The sequence below is a fragment of the Diabrotica virgifera genome, chromosome 2, assembly GCF_917563875.1.
Source record: "Diabrotica virgifera virgifera chromosome 2, PGI_DIABVI_V3a".
Lineage (NCBI taxonomy): Eukaryota > Metazoa > Arthropoda > Insecta > Coleoptera > Chrysomelidae > Diabrotica > Diabrotica virgifera.
In genome coordinates this window covers 260,166,703-260,181,719 of record NC_065444.1, presented here as the reverse complement: position 1 = coordinate 260,181,719, position 15,017 = coordinate 260,166,703, and the positions used below count along the sequence as shown (strand labels likewise).

The 15,017-nt window shown below is 32.2% G+C and overlaps 1 protein-coding gene across 4 annotated transcripts in view; it reads right to left on the bottom strand.

The window, feature by feature from the left end:
* Nucleotides 1–14,667, bottom strand: part of LOC126880580 (protein mothers against dpp) — a 34,422-nt gene extending 19,755 nt beyond the window's left edge. For 2 of the 4 annotated variants that reach the window (XR_007696643.1, XM_050644525.1), the window contains exons 1-2: nucleotides 14,270–14,466; nucleotides 3,262–4,649 (exon numbers count right to left, since the gene is read on the bottom strand). Coding sequence is in view for 3 of the 4 variants with exons in the window: in XM_050644525.1 (XP_050500482.1) it covers nucleotides 3,269–4,649; nucleotides 14,270–14,313 (1,425 nt within the window). In the remaining variant the exon portion in view is untranslated. Of the gene's footprint in view, nucleotides 1–3,261; nucleotides 4,650–14,075; nucleotides 14,205–14,269; nucleotides 14,467–14,538 lie in introns of those variants that run through there. The other 2 variants (XM_050644527.1, XM_050644526.1) reach the window with 2 other exon arrangements.
* Nucleotides 14,668–15,017: the final 350 nt, after the last annotated feature.

Here is a 15,017-nt window from a genome sequence, read left to right as displayed (position 1 = left end):
GTGCACACGGGTAATATTACCCGTCGTATTACCTATACGCACGCCAATGGAGAATATAAAATTCTTAATAGCATGTCAAAAAATGTGCAATAACTGTCTCTTAAAACCCACCAAATTTCATTTGCATATCTCAACCGGTTTTAGAGCAATAAATAAATCGTCAGTTGGTAAGAAAAAATTTAACATCCCATATTTCGGGAACGAAGCTTTTGCAGACATATGTTTATAAAGCAAACTGTCATTATTTTTTCATGCAGAATTACCACTTAAAGTTTGTCGCACTTATTTATAAACAGCCTGTATTGATGAAAAACGTGGCCAGTTGTTAAAGTACCTAACTTTTTTATTATCCAACATAAGCGAGTGAATCAAAAAACATAATGTTAAGAAAACCTGAGGCTATAGTTAGGTTTTAATTTCAGCATTTTATAAATGCTAGAATATTCCACAGGGTTTGGTGAACTTTCAGAAAAGAACACAGTTTGAGTGGTACACCCGGTATACAATGATAATTTACCTCTCTAGCAACAATATTATTACAGCGATATTGTTAAAGAATAAGGCTATAACATATTAAAAAATCACTTAAATCGGACAACAGGTTTAGGAAAGTCGAGACATTAAAAATGACCCATTTTGTGGGGTGGCCGTTTTTTGTGCCGGTCAGTCTATAAACATCCAATGTTCTTATAGGGCATAAGGCATAAGGAATGCGGGAAAAAGAACTTTTATACAGGGTGTCCAGAAACTCTACCGACAAACGAAGACAGAAGATTCTTCAGATAATTTTAAGACAATTTAACCCAATTCGCTTAGTCCGAAAATGCTTCCTAAGGGAGCTAGAGCTCTTTGAAGACGGCGTCTTGTAATAAGTTTTTCTTAAACACCTCCAGAACGCCTCTATTTAGAAAAACAAAAATTGGTACGCGTATTTATCTTCTAGAGATAACTCTATTACATTGATTGCGAATTTCTAGTACCGATCATAGGCGTCCGTTTTGGGTAGGGCAACGGTTATTTTATCGCCCAACTTTTTTGTCTTTACTTTTTAAGCATTTTTGACTCTGAATTATTAAATTGTAAGGTATTCTAGTACTAAAAGGTACTCTTGCTTTAAGTCGGTAGGGTACACCGTTTTCTAGAAAAATCGATTTAAAAATTTTTCGTTTTTTGAATTTAAAAAAAATTTTCAAAAAAAAACTATTTAGAAAGACGAAAACTGGTACATTTATTTATATTCCAGAGATAAATCGATTTCATTAATTGCGAATTTCTAGTACCGGTCATAGGCGTCCGTTTTGGGTAGGTCAACAGTTATTTTATTGCATACCTTTTTTGTCTTTAATTTTTAAGCATTTTTGGCACTAGAATATTCAATTATAAGGTATTCGAGTACTAAAAGTTACTCTTGCTTCAAGTTGGTAAAATACATCGTTTCTTTTTGAAAATGTTTTTCAATTTTTTTTCAAATTTCCAGAACGAAAAACTTTCAAATCGATTTTTCTAGAAAACGGTGCGTCCTACCGACTTAAAACAAGAGTACCTTTTAGTACTAGAATACCTCACGATTTAATAATCCAGTATCAAAAATGCTTAAAAGTTAAAGACATAAAAGTTATGCGATAAAATAACCGTTGCCCTACCCAAAATGGACGCCTATGACCGGTACTAGAAATTCGCAATGGATGAAATCGATTCATTTCTGGAAAGTAAATATGCATACCAATTTTCGTTTTTTTAAATAGAAGCGTTCTGGAGGTACTTAAGAAAAACTAATTACATGACGCCATCTTCAAAGAGCTCTAGCTCCCTTAGGAAGCATTTTCGGACTAGGTGAATTGGGTTAAATTGTCTTTAAATTTTCTGAGGAATCTCCTGTCTTCGTTTGTCGGTAGAGTTTCTGGACACCCTGTAGACAGACTTGAGAAAAAATATCAACTGACAATCCAGATATATAATTTTTTCTAGTTATTGTAGGCCTCTTCTTCTTCTTCTTTAAGTACCCTGTCCGATTATCCAACGTTGCCGATTATATTGGCAATAATAACTTTCTTTACGGCAGCTCTAAACAGATTGGCAGTGGTCTCTAGATATCACTCCCTGATATTTCGGAATCATGATGTTCTTCAGCCTGGGCCCCTTCTTCCGGATACCATGCCCTGTATTATGAGATGTATTCTCTGGATGTCTCATTGCATGGTCGAAATATAGCAACTTTCGAATTTTTAATGGTTTTGTTATTTCTGTGCTCTTATTAATTCGATGTAAGACTATTTCATTTCTCTTATTCGATCAACTCAACTTATCCGTAATATTCGTTGTTAGGTCCACATCTCCAAATTTTTCATTAGTGTATCTGTAAGGGTCTAGCTCGCCATAGCATACAGCAATGTGGAGAATATGTAGTGGCATATTAATTTGATTTTAAGGTTTTTACGTGATATCTCTATATATTCTTATTTCTTTATTTATCATTAAAGTTGGCTCCCGAATAGATAATATTGTGGACTCTTTCTAACGTTATTCCATATACTCTGGTGGTCATTGGTTGTAACTCCGGTTTGCTGCCAACCATATATTATTATAGGCCTATATAAAGAAAACCTGTTTTTGAATACATGAATCTTCGAAGAAGAGATCTAAAGATCTACTATATATGCACAGGAATGATCTGCGAACTATGATAGTTTTCCTACCCAGATAGTGTTGCCTCAAGGGCCACATGCATAAAATCGGACTGACAGAAAGTGTGCATTGCAGATTCTGTCAGGCTGATGACGATAAGGCTCAATACATTTGAGCATTATCAACTCAAGTCCTACGACTTTGTAGACGTGTCACCTAAACTCATAATAGACTTTCAAACTCAACCTGAGCGGCAGTTATGCGACTAATTGAGTCGGAACTCTGGCGGGGTGAAGGTACTCTGTATTGAAGAGATGTTTCGCCGGAACTGTAACCTCCGTGAGCGGTATCTGCCATCTCCGATCCGGAATTGCTGGTTGGGTAGCTGTGTGTCGATGTTTTGATTGTGAGAGTATATGTAAAGGTCTGTCTATAAAAGATTTCAGTTCTGTAGTAACTCAGAATACAATTTTTTTTCTTATGGAAAGCCAAAATTATTGCTATGGATTTTTGTTAATATACAGGTTGTTACATTAACACAATTTTAAATTGTCAGTTTTTTTAAAAGTGCCTCATTAAAAATATCACCTAAAAATTGCATGATTAAATAATTTATAATCAATATTTAAAACTTACCACTCTCTTAAGAAACAGAACTTATGGCATTGTGTGGAGCACCCATTTGTGTGAGCACTTTGTCCAGCCACTGCAATGGTCCACTAAGGTGTACTTCTATCCAACAAGGGGTACTAGTGACATCCTGCCTGTGGTACTCCGCTCCCCATCCTTTGACAAAACTCATCCTAATTGTACACATTTTTGTAAGTTCATAAACTGCTTCAAAACCATGATTGACACACTGGGAGAGCAATTGGGCAAACTCAGCATTGTTGAATATTCTCAGCGAACATCCGGCTGGTATTTTGCAGACTGTAGAAGGATGAAAACCATGGTGGTGGTTACAATTGCGGGATTGAACGAAGATAGCAGAATCAGAGAGACATTCAGCATAGACCTCACCATTAACGTAATAAAGATGCACTCCTCGACCTATATGTCTTCTGGTGTTTTCTATGGTTGAATTTCTGTTTACATTGCTAAGCTGACCTAAACAAAATCGGTCACTATTGTTGCTAGGGTTAGTAAAACCATCTACGATCACTGATGTTGAATGGCATCGAAACACTTCTCCGACTCTACAGTTGAGTTCGTAGTATGCTATTGAAGCCCAATAGGGTTGTTCTTGGTACGCTACAGACTGAACATCTGCTGTCAAGGGAGGTTCGGGACTTACATTATTGTTAGTATTTGTGTTATTTTCATCAGTTGGACTGTAAGCTGGTGGAGGAGTTTCAGCCAGACTTGCGTATGGAGACTGAGGGTTATTTGAAGCTACACTTCCTGGGCTAGATACACTCGACAATGGAGAGCCTGGATTTAAATGATTAGAATTAAATCCGTTTGATGAATATCTCACATTGTGAGGCATATTGGGCTCTACCAATTGTTGAAATGGAAGTAAAGAATGTCCTGGCACAAAATCATTGTGTCTTGGCACAAGAACTGGAGGTAATACTGGACTCTCGACTCTCTTGTAATGGTAAGGATTAATGCAGACCTCCTTGTGTTTAGCTGAAAACGGATACTGACAATGTTCCAAAGGTTTTAATTCATGATGGCTTTGTAAATCAGGCCACCTCCATACTCTACAATAGATGACATGTGGTAAGCCCTTCCTGTGAGATACTTGTAATCTACCATCCAAACTTCTAGGAATAGTAACACATTTACTGGGTGTTCCTGGACAAGATAGAGCTCTTTCAAGTTCTTCAATAGCCCCCTTGCTCTTTTTTAGCTTTTTAACAAGAGTATCTACTGCCTTTTCTGCCCATTTTTCCTCTTCGTCACCCTGTTTCCAACCAAGAAGTTTCTTAACTGCTGGACTTGTGAACGAAAATAAACTGTTTAAGGTGGAGATGGGACCGCTGCTTGATGATTCCCCCTCATCAGCCTCCATGTTGAAACTAAAAAAAAAAGAGAAATAAAAATTAAATGCTGTATGGACCATTGCAAGTAAATTTTAATATGTTCCAGAAAAGACAATACTCATCATTTTTATGGAGTCTACACAAAAATGCAAACATATTATTTTACTTAAATATGTCAGTGTATATAAAATATGTAAATGTAAAAAAATGTGGTTTAGTGGTCAGTCAAACCAAAAAATACATACGCTAGAATAATTTTTAGTTTTAAGATATTTTTTAAGATTCATTTTAAAAGTTATATATGTATATTATCACTCAAAACGATCAACTTGAGAAATTACAAAAGGGCTTTTTTGTTGCGAATGATCCAAAAAATTTAAAACAATATCTACCCCGGCTGAAAAAAATTTAGAATTTATAAAAAAATGAATTTTTTAATTATTAATTAATTATAGTCCGGACAAAATTATATCAGATACCCCTCATTTTCTATAATTTTTAACATACTAAATTACATAAGTCAAATCATTTTTATCCATTAAACAGATCAGTGAAAGTTATTTTTATATCGGATTCTTAGACTATACCTGTATATTGTCAAAAACCAAAAAGATACCTTCTAAATAAAATATATACAAGGTATCTTATAAAAACGATTTTTCTATTGTTTATAAAGAACTTTAAAATATTGTTCTAAAATGTTCTAAAAATGGCTTATATGGTACTTATTTCTTCTTACCGAATTTAACATTTGTTAACAATAGACAAAAAATCTAAAATAATATCTGCCCAGGCCAAAAAAATTTTAGTAGAATTTATACAAAAAAGTAATTTGTTAATTATTAATTAATTATAGTCTGGACAAAATTATATCGGGCACCCCTTGTTTTTTATAATTTTTAATATACTAAATTACATATCAAATAATTTTTATCCATTAATAGATCAGTGAAGGTTGTCCTTATATCGGATCCTCTACTATAATATTTATCTTAAACATGCCAAAAGAATTAAATGAAATAATTGTGGAATAATATGGACACAACTGATTGAAGTGATTTATATGTGGAAAGCATATTCGATTTGGCTACAACAAATTTTAGGTTATTTGTGGAAGGAACAACTGTGAAAGTAATAACAAAAACAGTAACATAAATATAAACACAAAACAACAAAAATGGGGCTTTTCGGGAATACCTAATATCCATAAACCTGAGATGTTGATTTCACCACAAAACTTTTGTTTAAGGGTATGATTGAGTGGGTATGGGTAATATGTATTTAAAATTATTAAAATTTTATAAACTTAAAGATCAAAGAAGAAAATTCATTAACATTCAAAATAGATTGGGAATTTACTTACCTGGATGTAAAATTAGATGAAAATGAACATGAAGATAAAAGCAAGAATAGCAAAAGGAAACAAAACGTGTGGAGCATTGCGATCATTAATGAATTCCAGATATGTCTCAGGAAAAACAAAAAATAGAATCTACAAAAGAGTTATCAGGCCTCTAGCACCAATTGCATGTGAAACATGGGTGCTTAAATAATCAGAAAGACATTTTAGAAAAATGGGGAGAGGAAAGATGGGAGAGGAAAATACCAAAAGCAATCTTCTTCTTCTTCTTCTTCAGATGCCGTGTTTGTATTCAGACGTTGGCCGTCATCATGTTTACAATTTCCTGAAACCTCTCTCTATCGGCTGCTGCGCGAAATAATTCTTCTACTGTGCAGTCACACCATGCAGACGTTCTGAATTCATCATTTGAAGAACATATTCATTGGAAGTGTGCGGAACCCACGATATCTTCAGGATTCGTCGATAGCACCACAATTCGAATGCTTCTATTTTGTTTAGCATTGTGGTTGTCCCTGTCTCATAACCACACAATAGGATAGACCACACATAACATTTCAGGACCTTCTTTCGAATATTCATCGACAGGTTTCTGTTACATAAAACTGGTTTCCAGGTCATAAAATCCTTTGGTTATATTTCAATGCTCGTTATTATCTATTCATCAGAGTCACAATTTACATTTAACTAGCTGCCAATGTACTTGAAATGCTTCACCTGTTCTAACTCCTCTCCATCAAGAGAAAGCTGACCTTGATCTATATTAATCTTTCCAACTACAATCCACTTTGTTTTTGAAATATTGATTTTAAGGCCTCTACGATAACTTGCTTCACTGACTAGATTTAGTAGTGTCTGAAGATCTTGTAAATTTCCAGCAAGAATGGCTGTATCGTCAGCGTCTCTAATATTGTTGATTACTTCTCTGCCTAGCCTTACTCCCTCTTGTCTGTCATCCAAAGCCTCCCTAAAGATTTCTTCAGAGTACAGATTAAAAAGGGTGGGTGATAAAACACAACCTTGTTGTACTCCACATTTTTTTGGTAGTTTTTCAGTATGACTGTCTCCAATTTGGATAGAGGCTACTTGGTTGTAATATAAGCATTTCAGCAGTCTTATATCGTAGTGGTCAAGTCCTGCTGCCTGTAGGCAATCGAAAAGTGTATCGTATTGTACTAGGTTGAATGCCTTCTCGAAGTTGATGAAACAAACATAAACGTTCTTTCGGAATTCACACCTTTTTTGAAGAGAATGCGCATACAACATAGTGCTTCTCTAGTTCCTAGACCATTTCTAAATCCAAATTGCTCATTACCTATTCTAGTTTCCCATTACCAAAAGCAATGGAGGTGTGAAAATAGATGGTCAATGGAGAAGAAATGAGAACTTATTAGGTACATTTGAACGAAAAATCCTCAGACACATATATAAGGGGGTGAAAGAAAATGACGTATGGTGCAGAAGATATAATTTTGAACTATACACAGCATGCAGCATACAATGAACCCGACGTCATAACATCCATAAAAATCGGACGTCTGCGCTGGATGGGCCATGTTGAATGGATCTTGGAGACCGAAACACCAAAACATATAATGAGGCAAGCATCAGTAGGGAGAAGGTCAAAGGGAAGACCCAAACTTAAATACATGGAACAAGTGGAACAAGATCTGAAAACACTTGAGATTACCCACTGGAAGAACAAAGCAAGGAACAGAACAGAATGGAGGAAAATCCTAGAACAAACCAGGACCCAAAAAAGGTTGTCGAGCTACTGATGATGATGAATGGAGAAGAAGGAATAATAAGGAACTTATAATGACAGTAATCAAAGCACAGAGAATACGATATTTAGGACGCATTGAAAGAATGGGAAAGGAAAGAATGCTGAAAATGATACTATCACGAAAAACAATACAAAAAATAAGAAAAGACAGATCAAGAAGACCAAGACTTATAAAAAAGTAGTGTAAAGAAGAATTGGAAAGAAAAAAATTTGGACAGAAAACAATGGAAGGAAGTGTCCTTAGTATTAAACATTTTATATAAATAAAAGTAATATTGTATTTTTTAGTATAATAGTATAGTATATAAATTAAATTTTTCAGCCCTAGGCCTTCAAGGCCTGTTGAGCTTAATAAATAAATAAATAAAAGATCAATAAAGTATTATATCATCCCTGCCATTTCCAACAATCGAATGTGAAAAGTGGTACTTTTCAGGAGAGCAAAATAACTCTTTTTTAGAGACTCCTAAATCAGCGCATTGACAAATGTAATTTGAATGTAAAATTTTTTGTATGTAATGTTTAATCCTTGTTAGATTGATAACAAATTTGAACTGCTTATCATTTTTTTCTTTCCAAAAAATCACATTCGTTACTTTGCTTTTTGTATTAATCAAAGATTTGTTTCGATCCGATGATTCAAAGTAGCGAATGTATAATAGCGAATAACTGTATAATCAAATAATGAAAATCCGTTAAAATGAAATCATAAACTGCCTCACAAGAATTTCTTGGAAGCGATACTGAAACAAAATTCGCACAAATTGTAAACACGTGCATTTTATTCTTCTCAGCAGTTTAGCATTTTCGACAAATTACAGGTTATAATTGAATAACTGTTGAATAAATTACAACACAAACTAACGAATGTGACACATTCGACATTTAGCGTTGTACAAATAATATACCTTTAGTTATATTTATACAAAACAAAAGTATCGAATATACCTAACCATTTTCGTCAGTTTGCAGTCAACCAAATAAAAAAAATGTTCATGAGAATATTCTCGGCCAGAAAATTCTCTCGAGAATATTCTCTGCAAAAATTTTGTATATTTTCAAAAACCGAAAAAAAAAAATAAAAACTAGATACGGGTCAAATTATTATAATTTAAAAAATATGTAGGTATGTTGTTTTTGCCAATCCCATGAACCACTAGCAAGGGTGTTTCCAGTGTCAATATTTATTGTTTTGGTGCAATATTAACGTGCAAATATTTAGAATGGTGTTCATCTAAGCAGAGAAGAACAAGTTGAGGAAACTGAGTTTGTAGATAATTTAGCACCTTTAAAATATGGTGATGAGCACCTAGACCAATCCATGACTGAGCTGGCCACTCGTGAAAAACAGAATCCCACAACTCATCAGTACATTGAAATGCAGATTGTAGATGACTAAGATGAGCTAATGATAGAAATAAATTCTGAATCTGAGGTTTTATCTTTTAGGTATGATACCACATCGATTATTTGCTGTTAAAAAGAAAATTTCATTTTTTTATCAAAGAAATTTTGTGTTTTCTGTTGTTTTTGTATTTTTTTATATACAAAGAACACTGTTGTTTCGTCTCATAATTTTGTATATAAGATCATGATTTTTAAAACCCTATTTTTCATCTTCAACAATATTCTTAAGTGCGTCATGGGGTTCATTCTCAGAAAATTCTCCATATTGAGAATATTCTCCGATTTTTCATTCTCGAGAATTTTTCAACACTATATTCGATGGTTTAAAGAATATTTCCCGCGCTTCTAATCAAGCTACAATAACGAGAATTTGCCACAAGATGTATCACATATAATGCGAGGGCAAGGTATCGAATCTGAAAAACCCGATTTTTCACATTCGATAGTTGGAAATGGTAGGGACGATATGTACTGATATAAAATATTGCAAAATAAGTCAAAATCTACTTATCTAGCTATTAATTGATGAATTAATGTTATAATAGTAGATTTATCTGTTAGATTAATTTTTATATGAACGGTTTAGTTGAGTTTATCTATTATTAATGGGACTGCAGTATGATGTATGTTCACACTGATTAATGAAAATCATTAAATGCCAATTTTATAATAACAAAAATATTTACTTATATAGTCAATGTGTTCTGCTAGAAAATATATAAACACAAAAAAAAAATAAAAATGCGGCTTTACTTGAAAACCTAATATCCATAAATCTGAGATGTTGATTTCACCACAAAACTTTTGTTTAAGGGTATGACTGTGTGGGTATAGGTAGTAAGTATTTATTACAGAGATGCATAATGTGTACACTATATTAAATCACTAAACAAATAACAGAAAAACAACACTTCCCTTTAAATTTATAAAAAAAATCAAACAGAATGACTCACTAGTTATTAAAATGAGTCACATAATATTGCTAATCTGTAGCCATAGTTAAATACGAAATTGCAGACCACTTTACTGCTATCACTTATTCATTACACATCTGTTATGAGAATGAGACTAGCTGCACATTTCCTAGTACAGTACTTTTAATAAAAAGCCAAAACTAGGAAAACCTCCAGTTTTAACAAAGAAAAGGTGTCACAACAAAAAAGGATACTATCTACTGCATTTTGTACAAATTTGTGCAAATTTTAACTTTAATAAAAAATCAAAAAATGAATGTTAGAAATATAATATATAGGTAAATTTAATTCGCTAATCTGAGACACAACTGTCTAGTGATGTTAGTAATTTTTTTGTGAAGTTAGGTTGCTAGACGTGACTGGAAATTACTACACAACCAAACATACCTGCACATAGCCAATATTATTAATCAAAAATGAAAATATAGTAAACAGACATAAATAACATAAACCTTATGCAAATCAATAACTATTTATTTAGACCATTATAATGTATTGATAACAAATGAGAAAATTATTTATTGTACAAAATAAAAATATTTTGAAGAAATAAATTCCACAAAATTTTATGAGTTGTGTTGTATGTTTCCTACTTTGAATGTTTCGAAATTAATCTCGTCTGAGCAAATTTAGTTTAAATGTGAATAGTACATTCAACAACAGTGGTGGGTCCAATGGAACCAACTTGCCCGGTTATAGAAGTAAAATGTATTGCCTGGATAAGGGTTAAGCAGTTTTACTTTCACATTCATAAGTACATATCTGTTTTTATATTGCATATAAGACATAGTATTAAGTATAAGTTTACTGTCACCATTCGAGTGTGAATAAAAACCCTTTGAATTCAATCTTCCCTTTCTTTAATGTCATTTAAATGTAATATTTTAAAACTAAGACAAAAAAGAGGAAGTAATGAGAAGCCTCATTGTACAGGTACATCACGGCTGGTCAACTTATAGAATGTGGTCGACAGGTTGATTGCAAAGATTTGATAATACACTGATGGCCAAAAAAATGCAACACTTTGTATACAGATAGTACTTTGCATCAAAAGTATTTTTTGTAAGACTTATTTAAAAATATTTAATTTTTTACTTAATTTAAATAAAAATATTCTCTCTATTTCTTTTAGGGAAATTTTTTGGGAGGTCAAAGAAAAAACAAGAATCTTAATAAAATTCTTTACACTATGAGCTACACACTACTTGGCCATTAATAGTTTTTTTCTTCAACCTCCCAAAAAATTTCTATAAAGCCAATAGCTAATATAGGTATATGTGATAAAGTTTTTACTTCGCTATCTTTCTTTAGCTGAAGTTTTTGTCTTTTTTTTTTCACAAAACCAAAAAAAATAAAGTTTATTTCTGTGAAATTTAAATTTAAAACATTCTTTTTTAGTTGTTAATGCCCGTCTTCCCATAAGGAACCTTCCTCATTAACATTTAAAAAATATATTTTAGAATAAAACATTGCAAAAATTCTTATCACCTGATAGGAGAAGGTTTGAACTTGAATTTAAGTGCTTGATGTTTACAAAAAATAATATTCTTTACTTGTGTTTTGAGCCTTGAAGATCGTCATTTTTAGTTCTATTTCAGTTTTAAATTGTTTAAAATTTGAAGACGATCAACTTCAGAGAAAAATTACACAAGAACTTTTGTTTCGAATGATCCAAAAAGTCTAAAATATCTGCCCAGACTGAAAAAAATTTAGCAGAATTTATAAAAAAAAGTCATTATCTAATTATTATTAATTAATTGTAGTCTGGACAAGACACCCCTTGTTGTTTATAATTACATACAGTAGAACGTCGATAATCCGGACGTCAAAAATCCGGACCGTCAATAATCCGGATTTGTATCTAGCAAAAATATATGATTCTTTTAAAATAAATTAAGAACTTAGTTGTGAAAAACGAACCTCTACCGCAGTTCAAAAATATTTTACACATTTTTTTAAAAGCCCAAATAGTGTCTGATGTTTTTACTGTACACATGCTGCTAAAATTGCTGTTTTATTATAAATTAATTACAATACAGTGTTTAAACATAAAAAAATGTTTTGATTAATTTCACCTCTAGACACTTTACTGTACAAGAGAAAACATAAAATTTTCAAACGTTTGTGGTACTTTAATGTGTATATTGGCCTTTTTTTTCAGGTAATTTCGATAATCCGGATAATTTGATAATCCGGATGGGGTCCGGTCCCAATTAATCCGGATTATTGACGTTCTACTGTAATATCAAATAATTTTTATCCATGAACAGATAAATGGATGCTTCAGAAGTCAAACGGTGTAAGTCACATTCTCCCTAAAAATGACTTACGAGATACAGTGGAACCTTGATTATCCATCTCTCCATAACCGTCAGGGTCCGAACATAAGTTTAATTGACTACATAAGCAAAAATTGAGTCATCAATTCATTTTGTTTGAGCATTGAGATAAGCCAAACGATTGGTTACTTTGTGAGGTGGATGCAAACAGCTATCAAATGCTAACAAATGATGAAATCGATGAAATGGCAACAGAGGCGGATGAAACAGGAAGCTGATACAGACTTGGAATTTGAGGGTGGCAATGTCGATGATGCTATTGCAACTAACAAAGATTTGAAGAAGCTAAATTTGAGTGAAGAAGCTAAATTTGAGTGAAGAAGCTAAATTTGAGTAAAGAAGCTGCATAGCACATACCACAATTCATCGAGTGGTGTTCTCAACAAGGAGAAGCCAATAAAATAGATTGCATGATCTTGTAAAGCAAAATGTGAAGCAACAGTAAAACAAACAAAGATTTTAGAATATTTTAAACCAAATTGATTAGATTGCCCATACATAAATCCTTTTTATATTGTGAAATAAAAGATACAAATAAAATTTAACAGTTGCACTCTGACATTTTTGTAATGTTCTGTTAACCGTCTTTTCGATTATCCGTCATACCCTTGGTCCGGTGCCCTGACGGATAATCGAGGTTCCACTGTATAACACATATTATTATATATATTATTATTTCCTTGTTTGTAGTTATGAATATGTTACCCATATTATGATAAATAAAGACGGTTTATTTACTTTCAATAACTACTTATTTATATTTCTGCAACTACTTTCAGAAACATCTTAGTATCTCATTTTAAATAAAATCCACAAGGAAAAGAAAAAGTTTTCCTGTAGTTGGCTGTATACCATCAATCACAAAATTGGAAAGAAATCCTTTGTAAAAGGTATAAATTTTTTTTATTAAAAATCCCTTAAAAGGGCTACATCACCTTACCTTAGGGCATTAAGGGCATCCGTAGGGCATTATCCTGTTTGCCATGTGACCATCACAGGCCTTTTTCTTGAAGTATGCACTTTTAAGGCATCTATATTTTATGTAAAGGGTTTTTACCCAGATATTTTTCTTTTGTGGCTCAGCTAGCATCCAGTTTGTAAGTATAACCAACTTGCTCTAACCTTTGTCAAAATTTAAATAATAACTTTATATTCATTAAATCGGTTATACTTATTTTTAGATCGAACACTGATGATGATTTTTTATAAAAATCGAAAACGTTTTGTTGTGATGTAGCCCTTTTAAGGGATTTTTAATAAAAAAATTTTATACCTTTTACAAAGGATTTCTTTCCAATTTCATTTTAAATACTTATTGACTTACACCGATTGGCTTTTGAGGCATCGAAATGAAAGTTGTCCTTATATCGGATCCTCTATTATTATATTGACATTCCTCAAGAAAACAGTTTCGAAACTTTATTAAATTATTGTGAAATAATATGGACATAACTTATTGAAGCAACTTTTAGTGGAAAGCTTATTCGATTTGGCTACAACAAATTTTGGTTTATTTGTGGAAGTAACAACTGTGGAAGTAAAACAAAAACAATAACAAAAATATAACCACAAAACAATAAAAATGCAGCTTTTCACCTAATATCCATAAACCTGAGATGTTGATTTCACCACTAAACTTTTGTTTAAGGGTATGATTTGGTGGGAATAGGTGGTATGTATTTATCACAGATCTATAATGTGTACACTATAATATTAAGTCACTAAACAAATAAGAGAAAAACAACACTTCCGTTTAAATTTATAAAAAAAATCAAAAAGAAGTGACTCACTAGTTATTAAAATGAGTCACATAATATTGATAATCTGTAGCCATAGTTAAATGTGAAATTGCAGACCACTTTACTCCTATCACTTATTCATTACACATCTGTTATGAGAATGAGACTAGCTGCACATTTCCTAGTACTGGGTATTTATCAAGAGCAACAATTTTTTTTATCAACAAAAATAAAGCAGACATGAACACCAGCACTTGATACGGAATTTAAGAGTTTGGGGCTTATTTTTAAGGTTATCGAAGATGTATTTGATTACTTACACTCTGTATCACTGAAATATTAATGGTGTGGTTCACTAATTATCAATTTTATCACAATACTTAATAAAAATAAGTAAAATTGCAGTGCAAACTGCCTACTCTCTCGACGCCTAGATCTTTCACTTGTCGCTCGACGACATTTTGTGGGGGCGCTGTACACAGAGCGGCAAATTCAATTTTTTCAATAATCCAGTAAAGTTAATAACATATTTAATTTATAAAAAGTTTATAAAGGCTTTATAAAAGTTAATCAGTTTAAACAACAAGTATTTTCTATTTCCATCAATTATCAACACATATTTTCAAGAATGTATCTTCTAATAAATAAAAATTATGCAAAAATATTTAAAAATTGTAAACTATTGGTTCATACATATTATAACTGCTAGTTATGTGCTTTAAAATTGTCGTATTTTTTTCATAATTATATATTTTTATTTTTATTTTTGAATATACCTAAAAAGTACATTTTATTAATA